The 19,975-nt window shown below is 37.2% G+C and overlaps 3 protein-coding genes across 4 annotated transcripts; all 3 read left to right on the top strand.

Moving 5' to 3' along the window:
- Positions 1-1,042: 1,042 nt before the first annotated feature.
- Positions 1,043-6,463, top strand: LOC126760096 (odorant receptor 7a-like). The gene is made up of 3 exons (XM_050475495.1): positions 1,043-5,729; positions 5,802-6,159; positions 6,241-6,463. The coding sequence occupies exons 1-3, from the start codon at positions 4,966-4,968 to the stop codon at positions 6,319-6,321; spliced, it is 1,203 nt and encodes a 400-aa protein (XP_050331452.1). The 5' UTR covers positions 1,043-4,965; the 3' UTR covers positions 6,322-6,463.
- Positions 6,464-10,921: 4,458 nt separating this feature from the next.
- On the top strand, positions 10,922-12,716 carry LOC126760095 (odorant receptor 7a-like). Of its 2 annotated transcripts, XM_050475494.1 has the most exons (4): positions 10,922-11,158; positions 11,305-12,076; positions 12,145-12,502; positions 12,584-12,716. In XM_050475494.1, exons 2-4 carry the CDS (start codon positions 11,322-11,324, stop codon positions 12,653-12,655), a joined length of 1,185 nt encoding a protein of 394 aa, XP_050331451.1. In that variant the 5' UTR covers positions 10,922-11,158; positions 11,305-11,321; the 3' UTR covers positions 12,656-12,716. The 2 variants fall into 2 exon arrangements, with proteins under 2 accessions (XP_050331451.1, XP_050331450.1); XM_050475493.1 differs by having other exon boundaries at positions 10,922-12,076.
- Positions 12,717-17,907: 5,191 nt separating this feature from the next.
- Positions 17,908-19,274, top strand: LOC126760099 (odorant receptor 7a-like). Its single transcript, XM_050475501.1, has 3 exons — positions 17,908-18,687; positions 18,756-19,113; positions 19,194-19,274. The coding sequence occupies exons 1-3, from the start codon at positions 17,924-17,926 to the stop codon at positions 19,272-19,274; spliced, it is 1,203 nt and encodes a 400-aa protein (XP_050331458.1). The 5' UTR covers positions 17,908-17,923.
- The last annotated feature ends 701 nt before the right edge of the window (positions 19,275-19,975 follow it).

Raw genomic sequence — 19,975 nt, 5'->3', positions numbered from 1 at the left:
TCATGTTATTCTACCAGGCATGCGATTTTTTGTGTGTTATTTTTTATAATTTTTTGTATTTACGTGTACGTATATTCGTGCATATTTTATTGTTTTTTTTTCATCATACATATATACACATATTTGAGCTTTGGTTTTCATTTTATCATTTTCTCACTTTTATCAAATGTTTGTTTTATACGTACTTTTATTTAGGCACATCATATCGGTGTAAACTTTCACGCATATATATTTTTGAATTTTGGTGTTTAGAAAATGTGTGAAGAAATATCACTTATCACGGAAGCAGATTTAATAAAGCTTCATTATTTACTTATTAGAAGCTTCGTTAACAAAAAACTTGATATTAACTTTTAAAAAGTTTCAAGGGAAAAACAGTTATCCTGAGTCAATAAAGGTCTCAGAATCTGATGTTAAAGTTGAGATAAAAAAATTATTGGACCACATTGCGTCAGAAATGTAATTAATGAACGGAATGAGCCACATATTCCTATTGATAATAGGTAATTAGAGGAACCTATTATCAATAGGAATATGTCGCTTTGATGGCAATTCTGGTCAGAGCGAATATAAGCAGAAATTTGAAAATAATAATTTGGAAGACAATAATTTATTTGTCACGGCATAGGTCCCTGTATAATTGATAATAAAATCGCAAAATGATGAAGAGCACGAACAAATTTGGAAAAACTGCCGACCGACTTTCGTCCACCCGCTATTGCCGTCCTGTTCAAATTCAGAAATGGAATTAGTTTAATAATCCTTCTATGCACATGATTTGCGCTACATCCTGCAAAGGAATTAACTACAAAATATTTATCTTCCTTCGTTAGTCCGTAAAATTAAAATTCACGCTCCTGATGTTATTGACATTTTATTAAAATCAGTTTTGATTTAGTTGAATAATATTCCAAAAAATCTTTTTTTCGTTTATCAAATTTTGTACTTTAAAATATTTATTTAAAATTTGTTACCATCGGGGGGTGGCAGAGTGGGAAACGGGAGAGGGAGATTTTAAAAAGCTTTGGCAAAAGTTTCACTTTTATTTATGCAGTGTTTTTGGCCGCTGATTCCATACAAGACCGATCACTGTACATCGCCCCATTCGCAAACGGGTACCCGGGTACACAGTGAAAATCATAGGAAACAAATTAAGGATAATTTCTATATGTTTATCGTTTTTCTAAAAAACCCTATGTGTCTGACAGTATAAGAGTTAAACATAGTATATGTATCAGAGAACTGCAACGAGTAATAAATTTTTGTTCATAAGCGGGTATTGCTCCGTTACTCTGTCTGATCCTGTCAGTTCGATTCATGTACAACCGAACCGTTTGTCTTCAAATCGGCGTTAGAGAACAACTTTAAGTCACTATCGATCAGCTTATACATGATTTGTTTATGAACGTTCGCATCAGCAGATAATACCTGAAATGATGAATACGTATGCTTCAATGATTGAAATGATCGACAGCGTTCGGTTCGTATATCATCATCTACACACTGATTTACTCGTGCACTTCTGTTCTATTTCAAATACATTTGTATGTATACACATATGTTATATGTATAATGGAAATTCCATCCAGTAAATACATATGAATAACCAATGTATGTATATAAGTATGTACGTACCCGATGGATTTTCTATTGTTTACGCTTCGAAAATTTGTAACATGCACACATTTTCAAAACTGATACATTTATTGCTACACATGATTCAAATCAATTCAGCAGAAAATTGTTGTTGTTTGCTGTACTCGTAGATTTACTTATAGTTTACCCGAAGTTTCACATCAATTCAAATAATCGTCGCAACGCTATGAACTGACATGATACGATTTGAACCGAAGCCAACCATACCGTTTACTCGAGCGTGATTGCCGAAGAACAGATGGTTCATGTTGCATCAAATCAGTTGACGTTGGCGGGTACTCGAATTGATCAACAATGTTGTCTATGATGAACTGAGTTGATTTGATTGTGTTTTTGGCACGAGTGTTTGTTCTGATTTGATCATACTCGTTGCAGCTCTCTGATATGCATATATATACATAAATAATCGCTTGGATTTCGGTCCTCTGGATAACTTTTCATACCTTACAGTATTTCCCAGGCTTTGATTCCTGGAAGTTGCAAGAGTATAAAATGTTTGGTTGCACTCGAACTTAACCCTTCCTTACTTGTTTATAACTAACGACATTGAACACATTGTACAAGATTCACGGGGTGCTCGTCACATATTGGCTTGTAACAATTTGCACAGTTCTTACGAGTCTTTCGGCGTCTTTTTATCGGCAAGGCATTGCAGACATGGCAAGATTCTGTTAATATTTTTTTACACATCACAAACTGGAGCTGCCTTGTCTTCTTTTTTACGTTGACTTCAAGTATTACTATCGTCGAGTCTTACAAACGCAAAATCAGTCCCATCGTGGCGCGATACAGCGGATAAGAATTGGAGTGCCACATAGTAAAAGTATGATCTGTATTTGAATTATTTGCGCCAGCAAAAATCAAGATACCGAAGAATGAATAAGTTTCGGGTATCGTAACGGGCTTCCATTGATGCTGAGATTTTGGATGGTCAGAATTATATTCTTGAAAAATAGTTTCGGCTTTTTTGTTAGTGTGACGGGCGATTATACCAACAATTTCGTAGGTAAATATTTTTTCTGATGCTGAGTTATTCGAATTTTGCTTCAAGCATATTATACTTCGCAATAAAAATCCCATATGATTCTTGAGCTCGTCCTAAAATAATAGTAACGACATAAATTAATTATTTAAGAACAAACAATTATTATTTCAATCATTGTTAATAACAAATGTTTTACTGTCGCCTTCCTCAATCTCGCTATTCTAAACCTCGTCTTGTACTGCTAAATTCCCTTCAGCGATTTCTCCCGTATCTTCAGAATCTTCTGGTTGACCATGTTCTCAATGATTTTCTTGATTTAAAGTTTGACGTTTAGCTGTATTTGCTGAAGTCCAGTCTTTGTCATCACTGTCAGATAATCCGCTCGAATCACTGTCATAATCTCCAAGTAGTTTTCTCAAATATTCATTTCTTTCGGTTGCACTTAACCTAATGAATTAATTATTATATTATATGAGTCGCTAATAATTTAATTACACAGAATTTAAATTAAAACAATATGTAATACAAGTAATGTACATAATAATGTTAAATATATGTAAAGTTTATTTACCTAAATAGTCAGCTCTCGACAGTTGTTCCATAGCTTTATTTTTCATTGTGAAAGAAACACCATAAATAATACACGTCTGACTCCACCAAAATCTAATACGTACCAAAAAATACTCGACTCTAGTGTTGCGTTTTTTTCTCTCCAATGGCATCTGCTCGGCTCCCAACGATGACCAACGGCAGACTACCTGGAGTGCCCCAAATAGGTTTAAGATGTCATTCACAATTCTACATTGTTATTATTATTTATTTTTCTTTACATTGTTACTAATTATTAATATTTAAAAAAAAAAATAATCAAAAAAAAATTTTTTAATAAAATAAAAATTTGTATAATACTCATGTTTGGGTTGTTAAAAGACGTCGGTAAAGTTGGTTGCTAACATAAGGGTTAAGATAATGCCTGAAGGTATCCCTACCGACACTGTGACAATGTATGTAATCGGAAGATAACTCCGCTCACTACCCATATTATGGTACTGTTAAAAAATACTAAAAGCTCGATATATTGATAACCAATAACTTCAGGGACATTAAAGTTTTATCATCGAGATGGTATTAGACAGATTTATAAGTTCCAAATTGTACAATGGGCGTGGCATCGCTCTCTTTTTGGTGAAATCGCATATTTCGGGATCTGCTAAACCGATTTCAACCAAATTCGTAAAATGACTACATTGAGATTCCTCTGTCACAGTATGAAATCGGACTACAATCTCGCATTTACAATTTTAGATTCTTTTATTTTACGATATACAAATCAAGAAACAATTAATGTAACGGGACAAAACTTTGCACGAATTGTGTCTTTGACGTGAGCCACCTCATGACTACAAACTATCCAAATTGAATCAAAACTGTTCAAGTTATAGTTAACTATTGACTGAAAATGTCAGTAAATGTGTGAGATATATAATTGAAATTCAAGGATAATCTTTGCCTGGCAATAGCATGTCTATGTGTAAAAAATGGATTGAATCGGGTGGGGAAGTATTGACCAGCTCCATATACCTAATTTCGAACATCCGGGTGACTGTATACCGTATATATCGGCCAACATATGAATTATTTAATGAGAATGAGAGAGCGTGATTTACTCACAACTGTGTATCTTTGTGTTAAAATGGTTAAAATTGGGCGAAAACTTAACCTAACCTCCATATACCTAATATCAGGATTTTCGAACACCCGGCTGACTTTAATTACTTATACATGATTGTAGGTGAGGAACCTTGATGAAACCTTAAGAGCTCTTTATTAGTTTGTAGCCTGTTAACTGCATCTAGTATTGGCACAAGATAGTTAAAATCGGATCAATACTATCTCCTATATACTCAATATAAAATGGTATCTAGTCCCTTTGACGTACGCCCCTGCTGCAGCTTGTCACCCTTGTGGGGATTCTTTCTTGTAAGCTGTACTAAACTTATGATTAAACTCATGTTTGAGACGAAAATGGTTGACGACCTAGCGAGGTTATCGATTTCAATTTAATCAAATCTTGTTTCTACGGAAACATTAAACACTCAATCTACATTGGAATCACGACTACAAGCGGCAACTCTGCAATTCAGTTTCCATTAATCGATGATTTAAGAAGTTCGGATTCGGGCGATTTCAACAATCGATAATCATATTTTTCCATTTTTCCTCTTCGTCCTATTTATAAATAACTGTATTTATTTCAGAATATCTGTAAAACGATTATTTTATTCTTCTTACGTGGTGATTGCAAAGCAAAGCTTTCGAGGAATATGCGTACCTTCTTCGACTTATATTATGGACGTGGTAGTGAAGAATTCGAGACAAATGAATCGTTTCAGATGATATTTTCGTGTTGGGCACTACTTGGGATAAAACCATTGAAACCTTATGGGTTCCTTCGATCATTGCACGTGGCGTTCGGCTGTATTTGTCTGTTCATGTGCCCGGTGGTTTTCGTTGTTGGCTTCATGCAAGTTTCGCAAAATTCATCTATGACCGTTATACTTACTACTCTACAAGCAACAGTCAATGCGCTAGGTCTACCGCTAAAGACGCTCGTTGTGGTATTGTACATAGATCGTCTACGTAGTGTCGAACCGATTTTCAAAAGTTTGGATGGACGCTATCAGAATCCACAGGGACGTTTCGCAAGAAGGGAACACGTTATCCAATCAGCACACTTATTCGTAACTCTTCTCGCTTTATATTTCGCTTATTGCACCGTTTCTTGGCTAACATCAGTTTTTACGCACACTCAACCGCTAAACATATGGTTGCCACTTCTTGACTGGATACCACATCCGTCCATACACTTTTGGCTTCATTTTCTCATCGAGGTGGTTTATTTATACTTTTTGCTGATCATTCAATGCATGAACGATCTATATCCGGCTGTTTACATCAAAGCCTTACGTACACATATCATTTTGCTAGCGGAACGTGTCAGCAGGTTGGGCGAGAATCCGGAGCTAACCGACGAGGATAATTATCACGAATTAATTGATTGCGTACGCTCGCATCAGGAATTATTGCAGTAAGAATTATTTAGCTTCATGTGCTAAGCAGTGATCATGCGTAAACTTGTAATTTCTCCATCCACCAACAGAATCTCTAGGGCTGTGGGCTCTGTTTTCTCGATCACCGTCTTTATACAGCTGACAATAGCTGCTGCCATACTCTGTGTTTGCATGCTCAACTTTTTTTTATTTGCCGACGCGAATCATCGGGCAATTACGATTGTCTATTACGGTTGCTTGGTGATGCAAACCTCACTCACTTGCTATCAGGCATCGATGCTCGAGGTGGACTGCGTAAAGTTGGCCAATGCGATCTTCCATTGCAATTGGTGGAATATGGATAGACGTTCGCGTCGTGTATTGATCTATTTTTTGCATCGCGCACAGAAGGAAATCTCTTTTGTAGCTGTTAAGTTTTTCAAAATTAATTTGGGCACTTTTCTGTCGGTAAGTCGTGAGATGAAAGTGGACAATACACTCTCACAAATTTATAAGAGAGAAATAATTTCATTTGCTTTTTCTTTCAAGATCGCCAAATTCTCATTTTCTTTATATACCTTCATGAACAAAGTGGGTGTTGGCGAGAATATAAAGTATCAACTGGAATAAAGAAGCGAAGATATAATGATTTAAGTCAAAAGTGTCGTCTAAGCTGAATTTATTGTAGTTTTATAAATTTGATGTTACTTGTTTTAAGCTTTATATTGTCGTTAATATATAGTTTTCAAATATTAATCAATTAGAAAATTCATTTGTTTCTTTTTCCGAAAATTCGGGACGGTTTCAGCTTTTGCCAAACCAAGTTTCTCTACACACCCCGTTATTGATGGTGGATTTTTTTAAGCAAACTCGTACAGCTAGCAACGATATGGTTTTACGAAGGATTATCAATCAGTGCGTGATCAGTTAGAACTTGCAATGTGCAGTAAAGCGAACACACAATTGTTGACCAGAAGGGTTCTACAACCGCTCATATACTGGCATTATCATTGTCGTTTATGATGGTGAGATAAGAGTGTTGGTTGTCCATATATGTAACATGAAATGCTTTGTGGTTCCCCTTTCCTAATTTTCATATTGCGTATTGTTCGAGTAAACTGATGGTTTCGTCTATAAAATACACCCTGTCCAGAAAGTATCGGGAATTCTTCATTTAAATCTCCCGCTTATATGGATGACAGGTAAATTTTTTTTTCCTAGGTTGGTACAACTGTCCTTAATTTTGATGCCAAAAATTAGCTCGATCTGTCAACCAGTGTATTTACAGCAGCTGGTTATGTCAGTCGACTTCAGTAGTGTTTGTCGAGTTTTAAAATTTAAATCAACATATTTGTGTTAAATTTTGGCCAAACACTCTACAACTATCATTGACCAACCACCGTGTTCATCCCATATAGCCCCCTGTGAGTTTTACCTTTCTCCACACTGAAATATCCACTTCGCGGAGCACGCTTCGACTAAATTGAATACATCAAAAGAAATTCGACGCGAGAGCTGAAGACCATCCCGGAAAGTGTTTATAAAAAATGTTGGCACATGTGAATTGCTTCAAATGGATGTTACTTTAAAGGCGATAAAATAAATTTGGATGATGATTGAAAAATTTTCGTTTTCTTTATAAATTTCCGATATTTTCTTGAAGGGTGGAACAGTATATCAGGTGTTTAAAAATGTTCTTTCCATACCTAAACTAAGAAAAATGCATACTCATAACGTTTTGACATACGAGCGCTATTTGTGTCGCTTACAGTAACTTAAAATCTTCATCTTGGAAAAAAAATGGAATTGAATCGCGAACATCTTCGCGCGTATATATTTAAATCTATCTCGGCAACAGTGCAGCGATGAACATACTTCTATATTTGGCAATGAAACACCATCAATCACCAGTGTTTACCGATGGTTAAGTGAATTTAATTGAGGTACTAATTCACTCCAAAACGAGTTTCGTCAAGGTCGAGTAAATTCGATTGTTGTTCTCAAAACTATTGATACTGTGAGCAAACTAATATAGCAAGCTCATCATGTGATTTATCATTAAATTGTGATACAAATAGGCATTAGTGGAATAAGCGTACATTCAACACGGAAATTTGACTGTAGAAAGTTTTTTTTACGTGGGATCCCACACAAGTTGTTGATCGCTCAAAAAAAGTCGCTGAAGGGTGCTTCGAACTTCAGTCGACTATAGAGATGATTCAAAACGAATCAAATCTAACAAAAGCACTTCCAAACAAATGGTTGCCTGGTTGTGGGAAAAAATTTACATGTCGAATTTGTTTGTCAGTTGACTTACTAGAAATCAGGAAAACCAACCGTATAAGATGAATCTATAGTTCAGCCGGAATCCCTGATGCCGGATGAATTTGTAAGACTCATCATCAATGATGATGCTATCCTGCAACGCAGTAAGCTCTTCTGACCCCAAAACCTCTGCTGGGTAGTTGTGAGCACTATAGATATATGTATGTATATATATGCGCTGGCCCGCCACCACCGGAGTGGGATTTGAAACGGAGTGTTGTTCTCCGACCCCTTTAGACTCTTAGAACTCGGCGATTTTAAAGGGGCTATCTGTACGCTCTTCCGCTTCGCGATTTATCTGGTTGTGTCAGAAGGGGGAGCTCTTTGTGTAAAGCAGGCGGCGCCTCCGATGCCCACGTCTAGCACCGCACGCAGAGTTAACTCCTGCTTCTCTCTTAGTATAGTCTAGCGACTTTCCGCCCTGGAGGTGCCTCAGGTATCACTTAAGAGTATTTTCGATTTCCGATATTATGATTTCCGCCGTTCTGTTTGATTGTAATCAAATTGACTCACGATTTCATTTATTTTATTTACTTTCCATAATTCTCCTCTTTCTGGAACCGGATCACATGAATATAAACTAATAACTTAAATCAATCTATCTTATACTGTTAAAATGGAAAAAAAAACCTTCTCATTTGCCTGCTGGGAGCACTAGACCGTAGGCGGCCACACTTAAGCACATTGCACCCAATGTGGTAGCCAAATAAAGCTTTATTCAGCAACTCAGTGGGTTTGTGAAAACACTTTTAGCCATGTAAGATATCTTGTCTTAGCTGGGCTTTCGCAAAGATAATGTTCCAGCATTTTATCATCCTCTACTCATGCTCTACATACCGCTGAGTTCACTTTTCCAATATTTTGATGGTGGGATCTTAAGAGTAGGTGGCCTTTGATGGCCCCTACAATGTTACTAAGCTCTCGTTTGCCAAAAACTAGAAGCGTTTTGGTTAGACAACCAATAACTTCACGCCATGGTATGCCCTGTGTTGTTGTTCCAAGACCTGAGGTGTTCCTGTAGGAACCCTTGCTTCAAACAGCCCTTTTAGTTTCTTTTATTCCGAGTTATATACTTACTGAGGGTTTAGTTAGTTCCAGTTTACATAACGTAATGCAGTGGGAATTGGTATTGGTATACGGATAGTCTTAATTAGCGCTTGGCTATCCATTAGAAGGTTTATCGGCTCGCCGGCTAAAGCAAAAGTCCACTTGGCACAATTTTAGCCAGAAAGACGGAATTGAAGTCACTGAATTTGAAGCTGTCTTCTGCCTATAAATTACGACCGAAGAAATCCGCTCCTCATCCAGTTTCACGTTTTAATTCTTTGGAGAAATGAAGATTTCACCATTAAATTAACTTTTCTCGCTTGGAGAATAAAAAACATTGTATTGAAGTAATTCTTTATGGGTCTCCTTTCATTGGTCGTATTGTCAATTTAAACCGAGAACATTAACAATGTTGAGTATAATACTATGCCTTTACCAATGTCCAGTTTGGCTCCAATGACCTAAATTAATGAGCCAGCGACCGTAACCAATGCATCATACTTCATTTGTATATGTCGAGGATATTTCAGAGCCTTTCTTAATGTATTGCGCCCGTAATCCCCAGCAAGCAGACCCGCGCACTTGTTCTAGTTGTTTGACTGGACAATTTTTCTATAACAACATCCACCATTAAATAGAGCATGTGAAGTTGTCACTTTGGGGCAAAGGCTCTTCTGCAGGAGTCCTAGATTCGAAGTGCTTTGGAAGCCCTGCTTTCAGTGTGTTCTCTCCAGCTTATTTTTGTTTGTAGGATAATTCCAAGATATTTGCTTGTGCTCGAGAGTATAATAATGCTACTCCATAAAGAGGGGAGGTTAAATTGCGAAATATTTTTCATCTTGTGTATTCTTCGGATTGACAATTAGGCAATGACCCACCGCCAAGTTGAAGATGTCAAGTACCCTTTCTATTAGCCGGGGTAGACGGTTAAGATTCATCTCTGAACAGAGAATAGTCGGGTCGTCCATATAGTAGACAACCTTAATATTACTACTCTCGAGTATAAGTTTTAATTCATTGATCGAAGTGACCCAAACCAAAGGGGATAGGATGCCACAAGTGATCTGGTGAACGATTTTTGTATCTTTCCCCAAAAAAATCTCTTTTTAATTATAAACTACAGTTTTGTAGAGATATCGGACGTTATATGAAGAGAGAAATTTTGAAATAAGAAATCTATGATTGTATAATCTCAGTATATGTTATATCACAAGTAACTACATTTTGTCTGTACAATAAAGATAACTGTGTTAGCCCTGCAATGAAAAGTGGTCAAGGTTTAGTGAAGTCGGATAGCTAACCCTCCAGATTATAGAATTTATACAATATATTCATAAACTGTAAAGCTATGGCCTTTGGATTAACATCTTAACCAACTGTTTTAAAAGACGTTGTCATTTTTGACACATATCTTTCTAGAAGTTCACTTCGAAGTCTGTGCGGTTTCCAAATACTTTGTTGCTTCTAGCCCTAAAGGGGGCGAAAACTGTGTAAAAACACATACGCCCCTAAAGCGCGAATACTAAAATAGCCGAACGTGCATTTGTAATTTCTTTCTTTTAAGAAAGTTCTCACTAAGTTAATCAAATTTAAATTTTTATAATTAAATGGCATTTTGTTAAGTCGAAGTAGTTCTGTAAGTTCGCTGTTGACACGCAAGGTTCTATTTCCTTAATTAAAAATTTATTGATACCGGAATAAGTGTTCAATAAGTTGTAGAAACTTGACAATTACAAAACATTTTTTGGGAGTTAACTAATTGTAAGCAATATAAATAACTGTACCTCCTTTCGGTTAGACAGTGTTTCAGAAGGTTGGGTTTTGTTACTGCCGTCTCTTTGCAGAATAAGGAGTGTCTTTCAGTATAAGCAGTGCGTAATCTTAGGTAGTTTGGATTTCCTAAAGTACTTATAACTTCATTTTAGAACAATTTTTGATTAATAGGATTTTACAGTTACAGGCATCATAGTTAATGAAGCTTGTCACTCTTGCGGATTTGTTTTACGGTTCCGTCAATCACTCAGTCTGTGGTTAATCAAGACTTCAAAAATCAGCATTTCATTAAGTTCTCATTCAGCGAAGCTTAAACGGCAAGGTTCGGACTTTATCTCACTTTAAGGACTTTTTTGTAGATAGTTTTTTTTTCTTTTCTCTTTTCCTTTTCCATAAATGTATAAGTATTTGTATTTCTCAATATCTGTAAAATGTTTTATTTACTATTCTTATGTGCTGCTTCCAAAGCAAAGCTTTCGAGGAATATGCGTCCATTCTTCGACTTATATTATGGACGTGGTAGTGAAGAATTCGAGACAAATGAATCGTTTCAGATGATATTTCGGTGCTGGGCACTTGTTGGAATAAAACCATTGAAACCTTATGGGTTCTTGCGATCATTGCATATGGTGTTCAGCTGGATTTGTCTTCTCATGAGTCCGGTCGCTCTCAACGTCGGTGTCATGCAAATAACTAAACAAAATTCGTCCATGACCGTTTTACTAACCAGTTTTCAAATGGCACTTAATTCGCTGGCTCTACCGCTGAAGGCGATCGTTACCGCATTTTACTTAGATCGTCTACGTGGTGTCGAACCGATTTTCAAAAGCTTGGATGCACGTTACGCAAGTCCACAGGAACGCTTCGCAATAAGAGACAACGTTATTCAATCGACGCACTTATTTGCTACTATTATTATTTCATATTTTAGTTGTGGCCTTATTTCTTGCATACCATCTCTTTTTACACACACTCAACCGCTAAATATATGGCTCCCAATTCCACAGTCGACCATACACTTTTGGGGTCATTTAATAATCGAGGTGCTGTATGTGTACTTTCTGCTGGTCAGTCAATGCATGAACGATCTATATCCGGCTGTTTACATCAAAGCCTTACGTACACATATTACGCTGCTTGCGGAGCGCGTCAGCAGGTTGGGCGAGAATCCGGAGCTCACCGACGAGGAAAATTATCAAGAATTAATTGATTGCGTGTGCTCGCATCAGGAAATATTACGGTAAGAATTAGGTTCTTTTGCTAAGCATTGATCATGCATAAATCTGTTTTTTCTGTCTCGACCGACAGAATCTCTAGGGCTGTCGGCTCTGTGCTTTCGATCACAATCTTCACACAGTTCACAATAGCCGCCGCCATACTTTGTGTTTGCATGCTGAACCTTTTCATATTTGCCGACGTAACTCATGGAGTACTTACGATTGTTTATTACCTTATTGTGATGTTGCAAACCTCACTCACTTGCTACCACGCATCGATGCTCGAAGCGGAAAGCGTAAAGTTGCCTAATGCGATCTTCCATTGCAATTGGTGGGATATGGATAAACGATCGCGTCGTGTATTGATCTATTTTTTGCATAGCGCTCAGAAGGAAATTTCTTTTATAGCTCTTAAATTTTTAAAAATTAATTTGGGCACTGTTTTGTTGGTAAGTCGTGAGATGAGAGTGTACAAAATACTCTCACAAATTTATAAGAGAAAAATAATTTCATTTGCTTTTTCTTTCAAGATCGCCAAATTCTCATTTACTTTATATACCTTCGTCACCAAAATTGGTGTCGGAGAGAAAATAAAGCATTAACTGGAGTAAAGAATCCAAGATATACTAATTTTGGTTAAAAGTATTGTCTGAGCTGAAAATATTGGAGTTTTGTCCATTTGAATTTAATTCTTTAAAGCTTTATAATTTTAAATTGTATTAAAATATATGTAATACTATATGCATATTATATTATCAAAGAATCGAAATAAAAATGATTAAGTTTATTTTTCCGAAAAATCAGGAAAATGTGAACTACTTATTTCCTTCTTCAATGCTTCTATGGCTTTCACAAGGCGAGATCGTTCCTCGAGCTATTCGGATAATAAAACCAGTTCTTCAGAAAAAATTATTATTCTTGTGACCGTTTATCAGTTCTGTAATCGTCTGGGGCATTTTGAGAGATTTCGTGGTATAGTTAATCCAAGTTGCCCTGCACTTGAGCCCTTCAGCGCGGTGTTTTCTTCAGTAAATCTTTCAAATTTTGTGAGTTACTATTACTTTAGATTACTTGAATTAGAGTACCCGTACTAGTACGCATAAAAACAGTGATCCAAGTAGAGATAAATTCCTTAAAAACTTTCAAAATAGTCTCTTTCTGCGTCGATGCAGCGCTGCCAGCGCGATTTCCAAGCATTGAAGGCGTCACGGAAGACATTTTCCGGAATATCGTTGAAATTCGAGGTGCATGCTGCTTGGATCCCCTCCCCCCAGTTGTTCACAAGAAAGGCGATGTGAGCCGAGATGTTGGCGTGGTGCAACTTCCAATTCGCTGCGATGTCTTGTCGGACCCCATTGACCACTCACATAAACACGTCGCGCGAAAATGTTTGGCTCTTCAGGTGCTCGAGCAGATCACGCGTGTGTGGGACAAGACTTACGGCTGAACAAGGTTTACAAATTGGTAATTTTATTAAGAAAATTCTCATTCTGTAAACAATACGTTTCGGGCGCTTCGCTCGACTTATAGTCAATATAATCAGCCTACTGAGCCACATCAGACCCAGCATTTATTATTGGATAATGTTCGACCGAATAGAGCACGTCCAGCACACAGTAAAAAAAATATAGCAGCCGTAGACGAGAGGGTACTCGAAGACCGTGGAGAGTCGATTCGTCACCGTTCTCAGCAACTCGAACTGATGTATGGGAAGACTTGGCGCAGTTTACGTCGAGAGATCGTGTGATATCACCCCGCCAGACTTTTTCCTGTGAGGATTCGCCAGTTACTCGAAATGCTCGAACGAGTCATCCAAAATTGGACTCAATGGATGGACCATCTGAGCTGTAGCTGCGGACATTTCAAAGAGATAATCTTCAAAAAATAAATGACCAAGAATGTTCTTTTGAATGATAATAAACATTCACCATAAAATTTGAAGATACTGTGTTTTTTCTTTAAGCAAGTAAGGAACCTCAGCGGATCATCTTTAAGTATGCTGATGTCATTGAAGGCTATCTTATGTTACTTTTTTTTCTCTCTCATCACAAGGGAAACCTTTCTCTTGCTCTCCTAAGGGCTATTCCGCATTATTTATTATTTTTTTTCATCAATTAAGAATGAATTTTGAATTAATAAATGCGAGCCTATGTTTAGTTTCCGTTGAGCCACGAGAAAATTTATTTACTGTGGTCATTTTGTATATTGTGCTTAAAGAAAACTATCGCACAACTTCACAAATTAATAAGAATTAAAAAAGAACGGGAAACTACAAATTGTAATCAATTTCTTTACACATTTTATGAAATCTTGTCTGTGTGTGAGAGATATTTTTTATAATACCTAAATATTGTCATTGGAACGTGCCCATGTTCGGTTATAGGAATTGGTTTTATTATTTCAATGAAAACGCTGTGTTCATGAAATTTGTGAGATCATTAAAAAAAGAGTCCGCTTATAAGGACTGTCCGTAATGGGGATTGTACATGAATGATGAGCGTGAGGAACTGAATCAATTTTGCCATCCGCGACTGCCACAATGTATTACTGCATATCGAAATATTTCCGCTGTTTTTGAGATATGAATCTGAAATTTGGTATCCGTGCTTTATTATCAAAAAACTTGCTCATTTGTTGATATCACCGATATTGGTACACTATAGGTTATAGCTACCATACAAATTGATCGATCGAACTTAAGTTCTTGTATGCAAACTTGTTTTTATTTGACAAAATATTCTTATGAAATTTGGCATGAATAAAGGCGTAGGTCATTGTTATAATCTCCGAACATATTGTTGAGATTGGATCGCTGTAGCTGACATTCAAACAGACAGCTCAAAATAAAGATAATGTTCTTCTCCTCCTACCTGATTTTTTCGTTATTATGTAGCAGTTTAACAGTGGTTGCGGCACGTTTGCTCGTCAGTTAAAAATAACTTTACAATATGAAGTGAGAGGAAGTCAACCCTGGAAATCTGTGTGTCATTAGGTTACATAAGGTTTCCAGGGAAATTTTATGAATGGTTTGATTCGGCATGTAACATGGCGCCTCCCTTTGCTTACTGTTTTTCATTCATACTTTTAAATAATAAATAAATAAGTTTCATTGAGCTTGAAACCACTTTAATTTTTTATCGCTTCCTTTCTACCAGTTAGACAGATGTTAAATAAAACTTTGCAGTTGTATCCTTATGTAATATAACAGGTCAATTGAAAAGTCCCCAACCTGACACATCCATTACGCTACTAAAAATAAATCCATATGATTTTTTGAATAATTTTGAAAGCTCTAAGATCATACGTTTGTGAATTAACCAAAAGAGGTTCTAATAGACGAAAAGATCAAAAAAGTTCAAAAAACCATTTTTGATGACAGTAAAGAGAAGTTGTTCGAGATAGCGAACGCAGTAAAAATTATATGAACTCTATCTGTGCAAAGTGGGTTCGGCGGGAGCTCACTTTTCACGGAGCAGTGTTTGGAGATATTCAAGTGATATAGAATCGAGTGTTTGCATCGATATGTGACAATGATGAAACATAGCTCCATCATTTCACTCCGAAGTCCAATCGACGGTCTTTCGAGTGGAGAGCACACGATAAACGCACTCCACAGCGTGGAAAAAGGCAACAGTAGGCTGGTTATGGGCTCTTTATTTTTCACTTCGAAACCTATAAACGAGTCGGATGGTGATTGCTCTTCCCAAATACATTTTTGCTTTTAGCCTTAATGAAGACGGAAACTGTGTAAAAACACACACGTCCCTAAAGCACGAATGCTAAAGTAGCCGAACATGCATTTTTAATTTCTTTCCTTTCAAAAATTTCTCACTAAGTTGTTATACATAAGTAAGTAAAATTTTAATAATTAAGTTGCATTTTGTTAGGTCGAATCAGTTCTGTTGGTGGCTGACATGCGAGGTTGCATAACCTTAATTAAAAATTCTGTAATACCGGAATAAGAGTTCAATAAGTTTTAGAAATTTAGTCATTAAAAAATTAGCACGATTTTCTATTCTCTTCTAAAGTATTGATAATTATATGACAATTTTTTGGGAGTTAACTAATTGTAAGCAATATAAATAACTGTACTTCCTTTTGGCTAGACAGTGTTAAACAAGGTTTGCTTTTGTTACCGCCTCTGCGCAAAATAAGTAGTGTCCTCAAGAGTAATTAAAACAAAATCTTAGGTACTAAGGAAGTTTTCTATTACGTAATGGATCACAGTGTATTTTCTAAAGGCTAACTTCATTGTTGAATAATTTTTGAATGTTGTGATTTACAGTTTTGTCCTATTTGCTATGAAAGATACACGAAATGTGAGTGAAGGCGCGAGGATCTTGGGCTAAGGGATCAGCAAGCGTTCAAAAGCTGCATTGGTTGGCCTGAAGTTTGGTGAGCGACAAGTAGTAAACGTTTGACCAGATCGAAACCCCTGTGAATAAATAAATTAAAGCTAATTGAGAAATTATATAGAAGAAAGCTTTTATTGACAGCAAGTGCGCTCTTTAGAATACAAATTTTTCTTCTTCTTTTTTACTGGCGTAGACTCCGTTTATGCAGCTATAGCCGAGTCAACAACAGAGCGCCAGTCGTTTCTCCTTTTAGCTATGTGGCGCCAATAGTAGATTCCAAGCGAAACCAGGTCCTTCTCCACTTGATCTTTCTAACAGAGTGGAAATCTTCCTCTTCATCTGGTTCCCCTGGTGGGTACTACGTCGAAAACTTTCAGAGCTGTTGTTGAGGCCATTGTCATCAATATCATCGGCGTACGCCAGCCAGATTGAAGAAGTTGCACAAAAGAGAGTCACCCTGTCTGAAACCTCGTTTGGTATCGAATGGTGTGGAGAGGTTCTTCCCGATCCTGTTTTAGTTTTTGGTATTACTCAACCTCAGTTTTCACAGCCGTATTAGTTTTGCGGGGATACCAAATTCAGACATTGCGGCATAAAGGTAGCTCTTTTTCTTGCTGTCAAAAGCAGCTATAAAATCGACGAAGAAATGGTGTGTGTCGATTCTTCTTTCACGGGTCTTTTCCAAAATTTGGCGCATGGTGAATATCTGGTCAGTTGTAGATTTTCCAGGTCTAAAACCACATTGATAAGATCCAATCAGTTGGTTGACGGTGGGCTTGAGTCTTTCACACAATACGCTCGATAGAACCTTATATGCGATGTTGAGGTGGCTTATCCCACAGTGGTTTGCGCAGATTGTGGGGTCTTCCTTTTCGGCCAGTTTTCCTTTTTGGGGAGAGCACACTTGAATTCCAATCGTTGGGCATGCTTTCGTTCGACCATATTTTGCAAAGAAGCTGATGCATGCTCCTTATCAGTTCTTTGCCGCCGTGTTTGAATAGTTCGACCGGCAATCTATCCGCCCCCGCCGCTTTGTTGTCTTCAGACGGGTAATTGCTATTCGAAATTCTTCATGGTTGGGTAATGGAACGGCGTACCTCAAGTTATAAGTACTTTCATAGCAGGCTGGATAAGTGTTCCTTCCATAATTTTAGTATGCTCTGGACATCATTCACTAGATCACCTCTGGGGGTTCTACAAGAGTATGCTCCGGTCTTACTTCTTACTATATAAATAAGTACCTATAAAAACAGACCCCCGAAGTGGTCATGAAAAATATTGTTGCTTTATGGCTTACGAATCTCTTAATCTTAATATTTATAGGAATTATATGATTCAGTTCCCCTTAATCGCTATTTCCAAAACAAAGCTCAGATTTAGTTTCATTTCAAATATCAGTGATCATGTTTTCCTTTGCAGCTTTTTCTTTTTTTTTAGTGCTGTAAGTACCTGTACATGTATTTCAAAACATAATAATTTTTTTGTGGTGATTGCAGCTCAAAACTTTCGAGGAATATGCGTTCTTTCTTCGACTTATATTATGGACGTGGTAGTAAAGAATTCGAGACAAATGAATCGTTTCAGTTGCTGTTTTGGTGCTGGGCACTAATTGGCGTGAAACCATTGAAACCCTATGGTTTCTTTCGCTTATTGCAAATGGCGATCTGCTGGATTTGTCTGCTTGCGAGCCCTCTGGTTTTCGTTGTTGGCTTCACACAAGTTATGCAAAGTTCATCTATGACTGTTATACTGACTACTCTACAAGCGACAATCAATGTGATGGCTCTACCGCTGAAAGTGATCGTTACGGCCTTTTACTTAGATCGTCTACGTAGTGTCGAACCGATTTTCAAAAGTTTGAATGCACGCTATCAGAGTCCACAGGCACGTTTCGCAATAAGAGACAACGTTCTCCAATCGGCACGCTTATTTATAACGGTTCTGGCTTCATATTTCGGTTATGCCACAATTTCTTGGCTATCATCAATTTTTACACACACTCAACCGCTAAACGTATGGCTCCCACTTGTTGACTGGATTCCACATCCTACTACACAGTATTGGCTGCATTTTCTCATCGAGGTGCTGTACGTATACTTCCTGCTGTTAAGCCAGTGTCTGAGCGATCTCTATCCGGCTATTTACATCAAAGCCTTACGTACACACATTACTCTGCTTGCGGAGCGCGTCAGCAGGTTGGGAGCGAATTCGAATCTCACCAACGAGGACAATTATCAGGAATTAATTGATTGTGTGCGCTCGCACCAAGAAATATTGCAGTAAGAATTACATTCCTGCGCTAAGCATTGATCATGCATAAATCTGTACTTTCTGTCTCGACCAACAGAATTTCTAAGACTGTCGGCTCTGTTCTCTCTATCACCATCTTTATGCAGTTCACAATAGCCGCCGCTGTACTCTGTATCTGTATGCTTAATCTTTTTATATTTGCCGACGCGAATCATCGGGTAATTACGATTGTCTATTACCTTTGTGTACTGATGCAAACCTTACTCACTTGCTATCAGGCGTCGATGCTCGAAGCCGACTGCGCAAACTTGCCGAATGCGATCTTCCATTGCAATTGGTTGGCTTTGGATAAACGTTCGCGTCATCTGTTGATATACTTTCTGCATCGCTCTCAGAAGGAAATCTCTTTCGTAGCCGTTAAGATGTTTCGAATTAACTTAGGCACTAATTTGTCGGTAAGTTGAAGGATGAGAGTGGACAAACACTCTCACATGTTTATACGAGAGAAATTATTTCAGTTTCTTTTTCTTTCAAGATCGCCAAATTCTCATTTACTTTATATACCTTCATGAACAAAATGGGCGTTGGCGAGAATATAAAACATCAGTTTGAATAAAGAATCGACCATTTTAGTATTAAATGTTGTCATAGTAGTATATTATTGGGCAATGTTAATTTTAATTTATTACTTTGAAGCCTGATGTTCATTTTATTTAAAATCTTAGTACAGAAGAATCAGTAAATTATGATTTTTTACTTTTCTTTTTAATCCTTCTGTGGGTTGCATATGGCGAAAATAATGAAATTAAAATCACTTCGTAAGAAAAAAATTTCCGGTTCTGTGACATTTTGAAGAGTCTCGAAGAGGTCCCTAATAAAGGAAATTGCTTATCAAGTCTCTCCCCACTTACCTATTCCACCGCAGGGGTTACTTCAATAAATGGTTTAAAATTGTGTGAGCTATTATAAATTTACACTACTTTGGCTGAAGGGGCTAAAGACTTTAGACCAATCAGTCTCTCCTATTTCCTACGAGAGTGTTAGAGAGATTAATTATTTTATGACAACGATAGGTCAGTTGGCACTGCCTTGCACACACTTGTCTCTTGGTTCGAAAGGTCTATAAGGAGCAAAGATTTTGTCGCGGAGACTTTCCCCGATATCGAGGGGACATTCAACAACGTTCAGTCGGAAGCGGTCATTAGAACTCTTGGTAGGTTTGGGTTGAACCGAACCTTAAGCATCTTATCTAGAAACTTCTCTGCGGTAGAACGAAGATGAGTAACCACAAAGTGGAGTTCTGTAGCTACTACTTCT

Source organism: Bactrocera neohumeralis, chromosome 5, assembly GCF_024586455.1.
Source record: "Bactrocera neohumeralis isolate Rockhampton chromosome 5, APGP_CSIRO_Bneo_wtdbg2-racon-allhic-juicebox.fasta_v2, whole genome shotgun sequence".
Taxonomy (NCBI): Eukaryota; Metazoa; Arthropoda; class Insecta; order Diptera; family Tephritidae; genus Bactrocera; species Bactrocera neohumeralis.
This window is presented reverse-complemented; position numbering and strand designations above follow the sequence as displayed.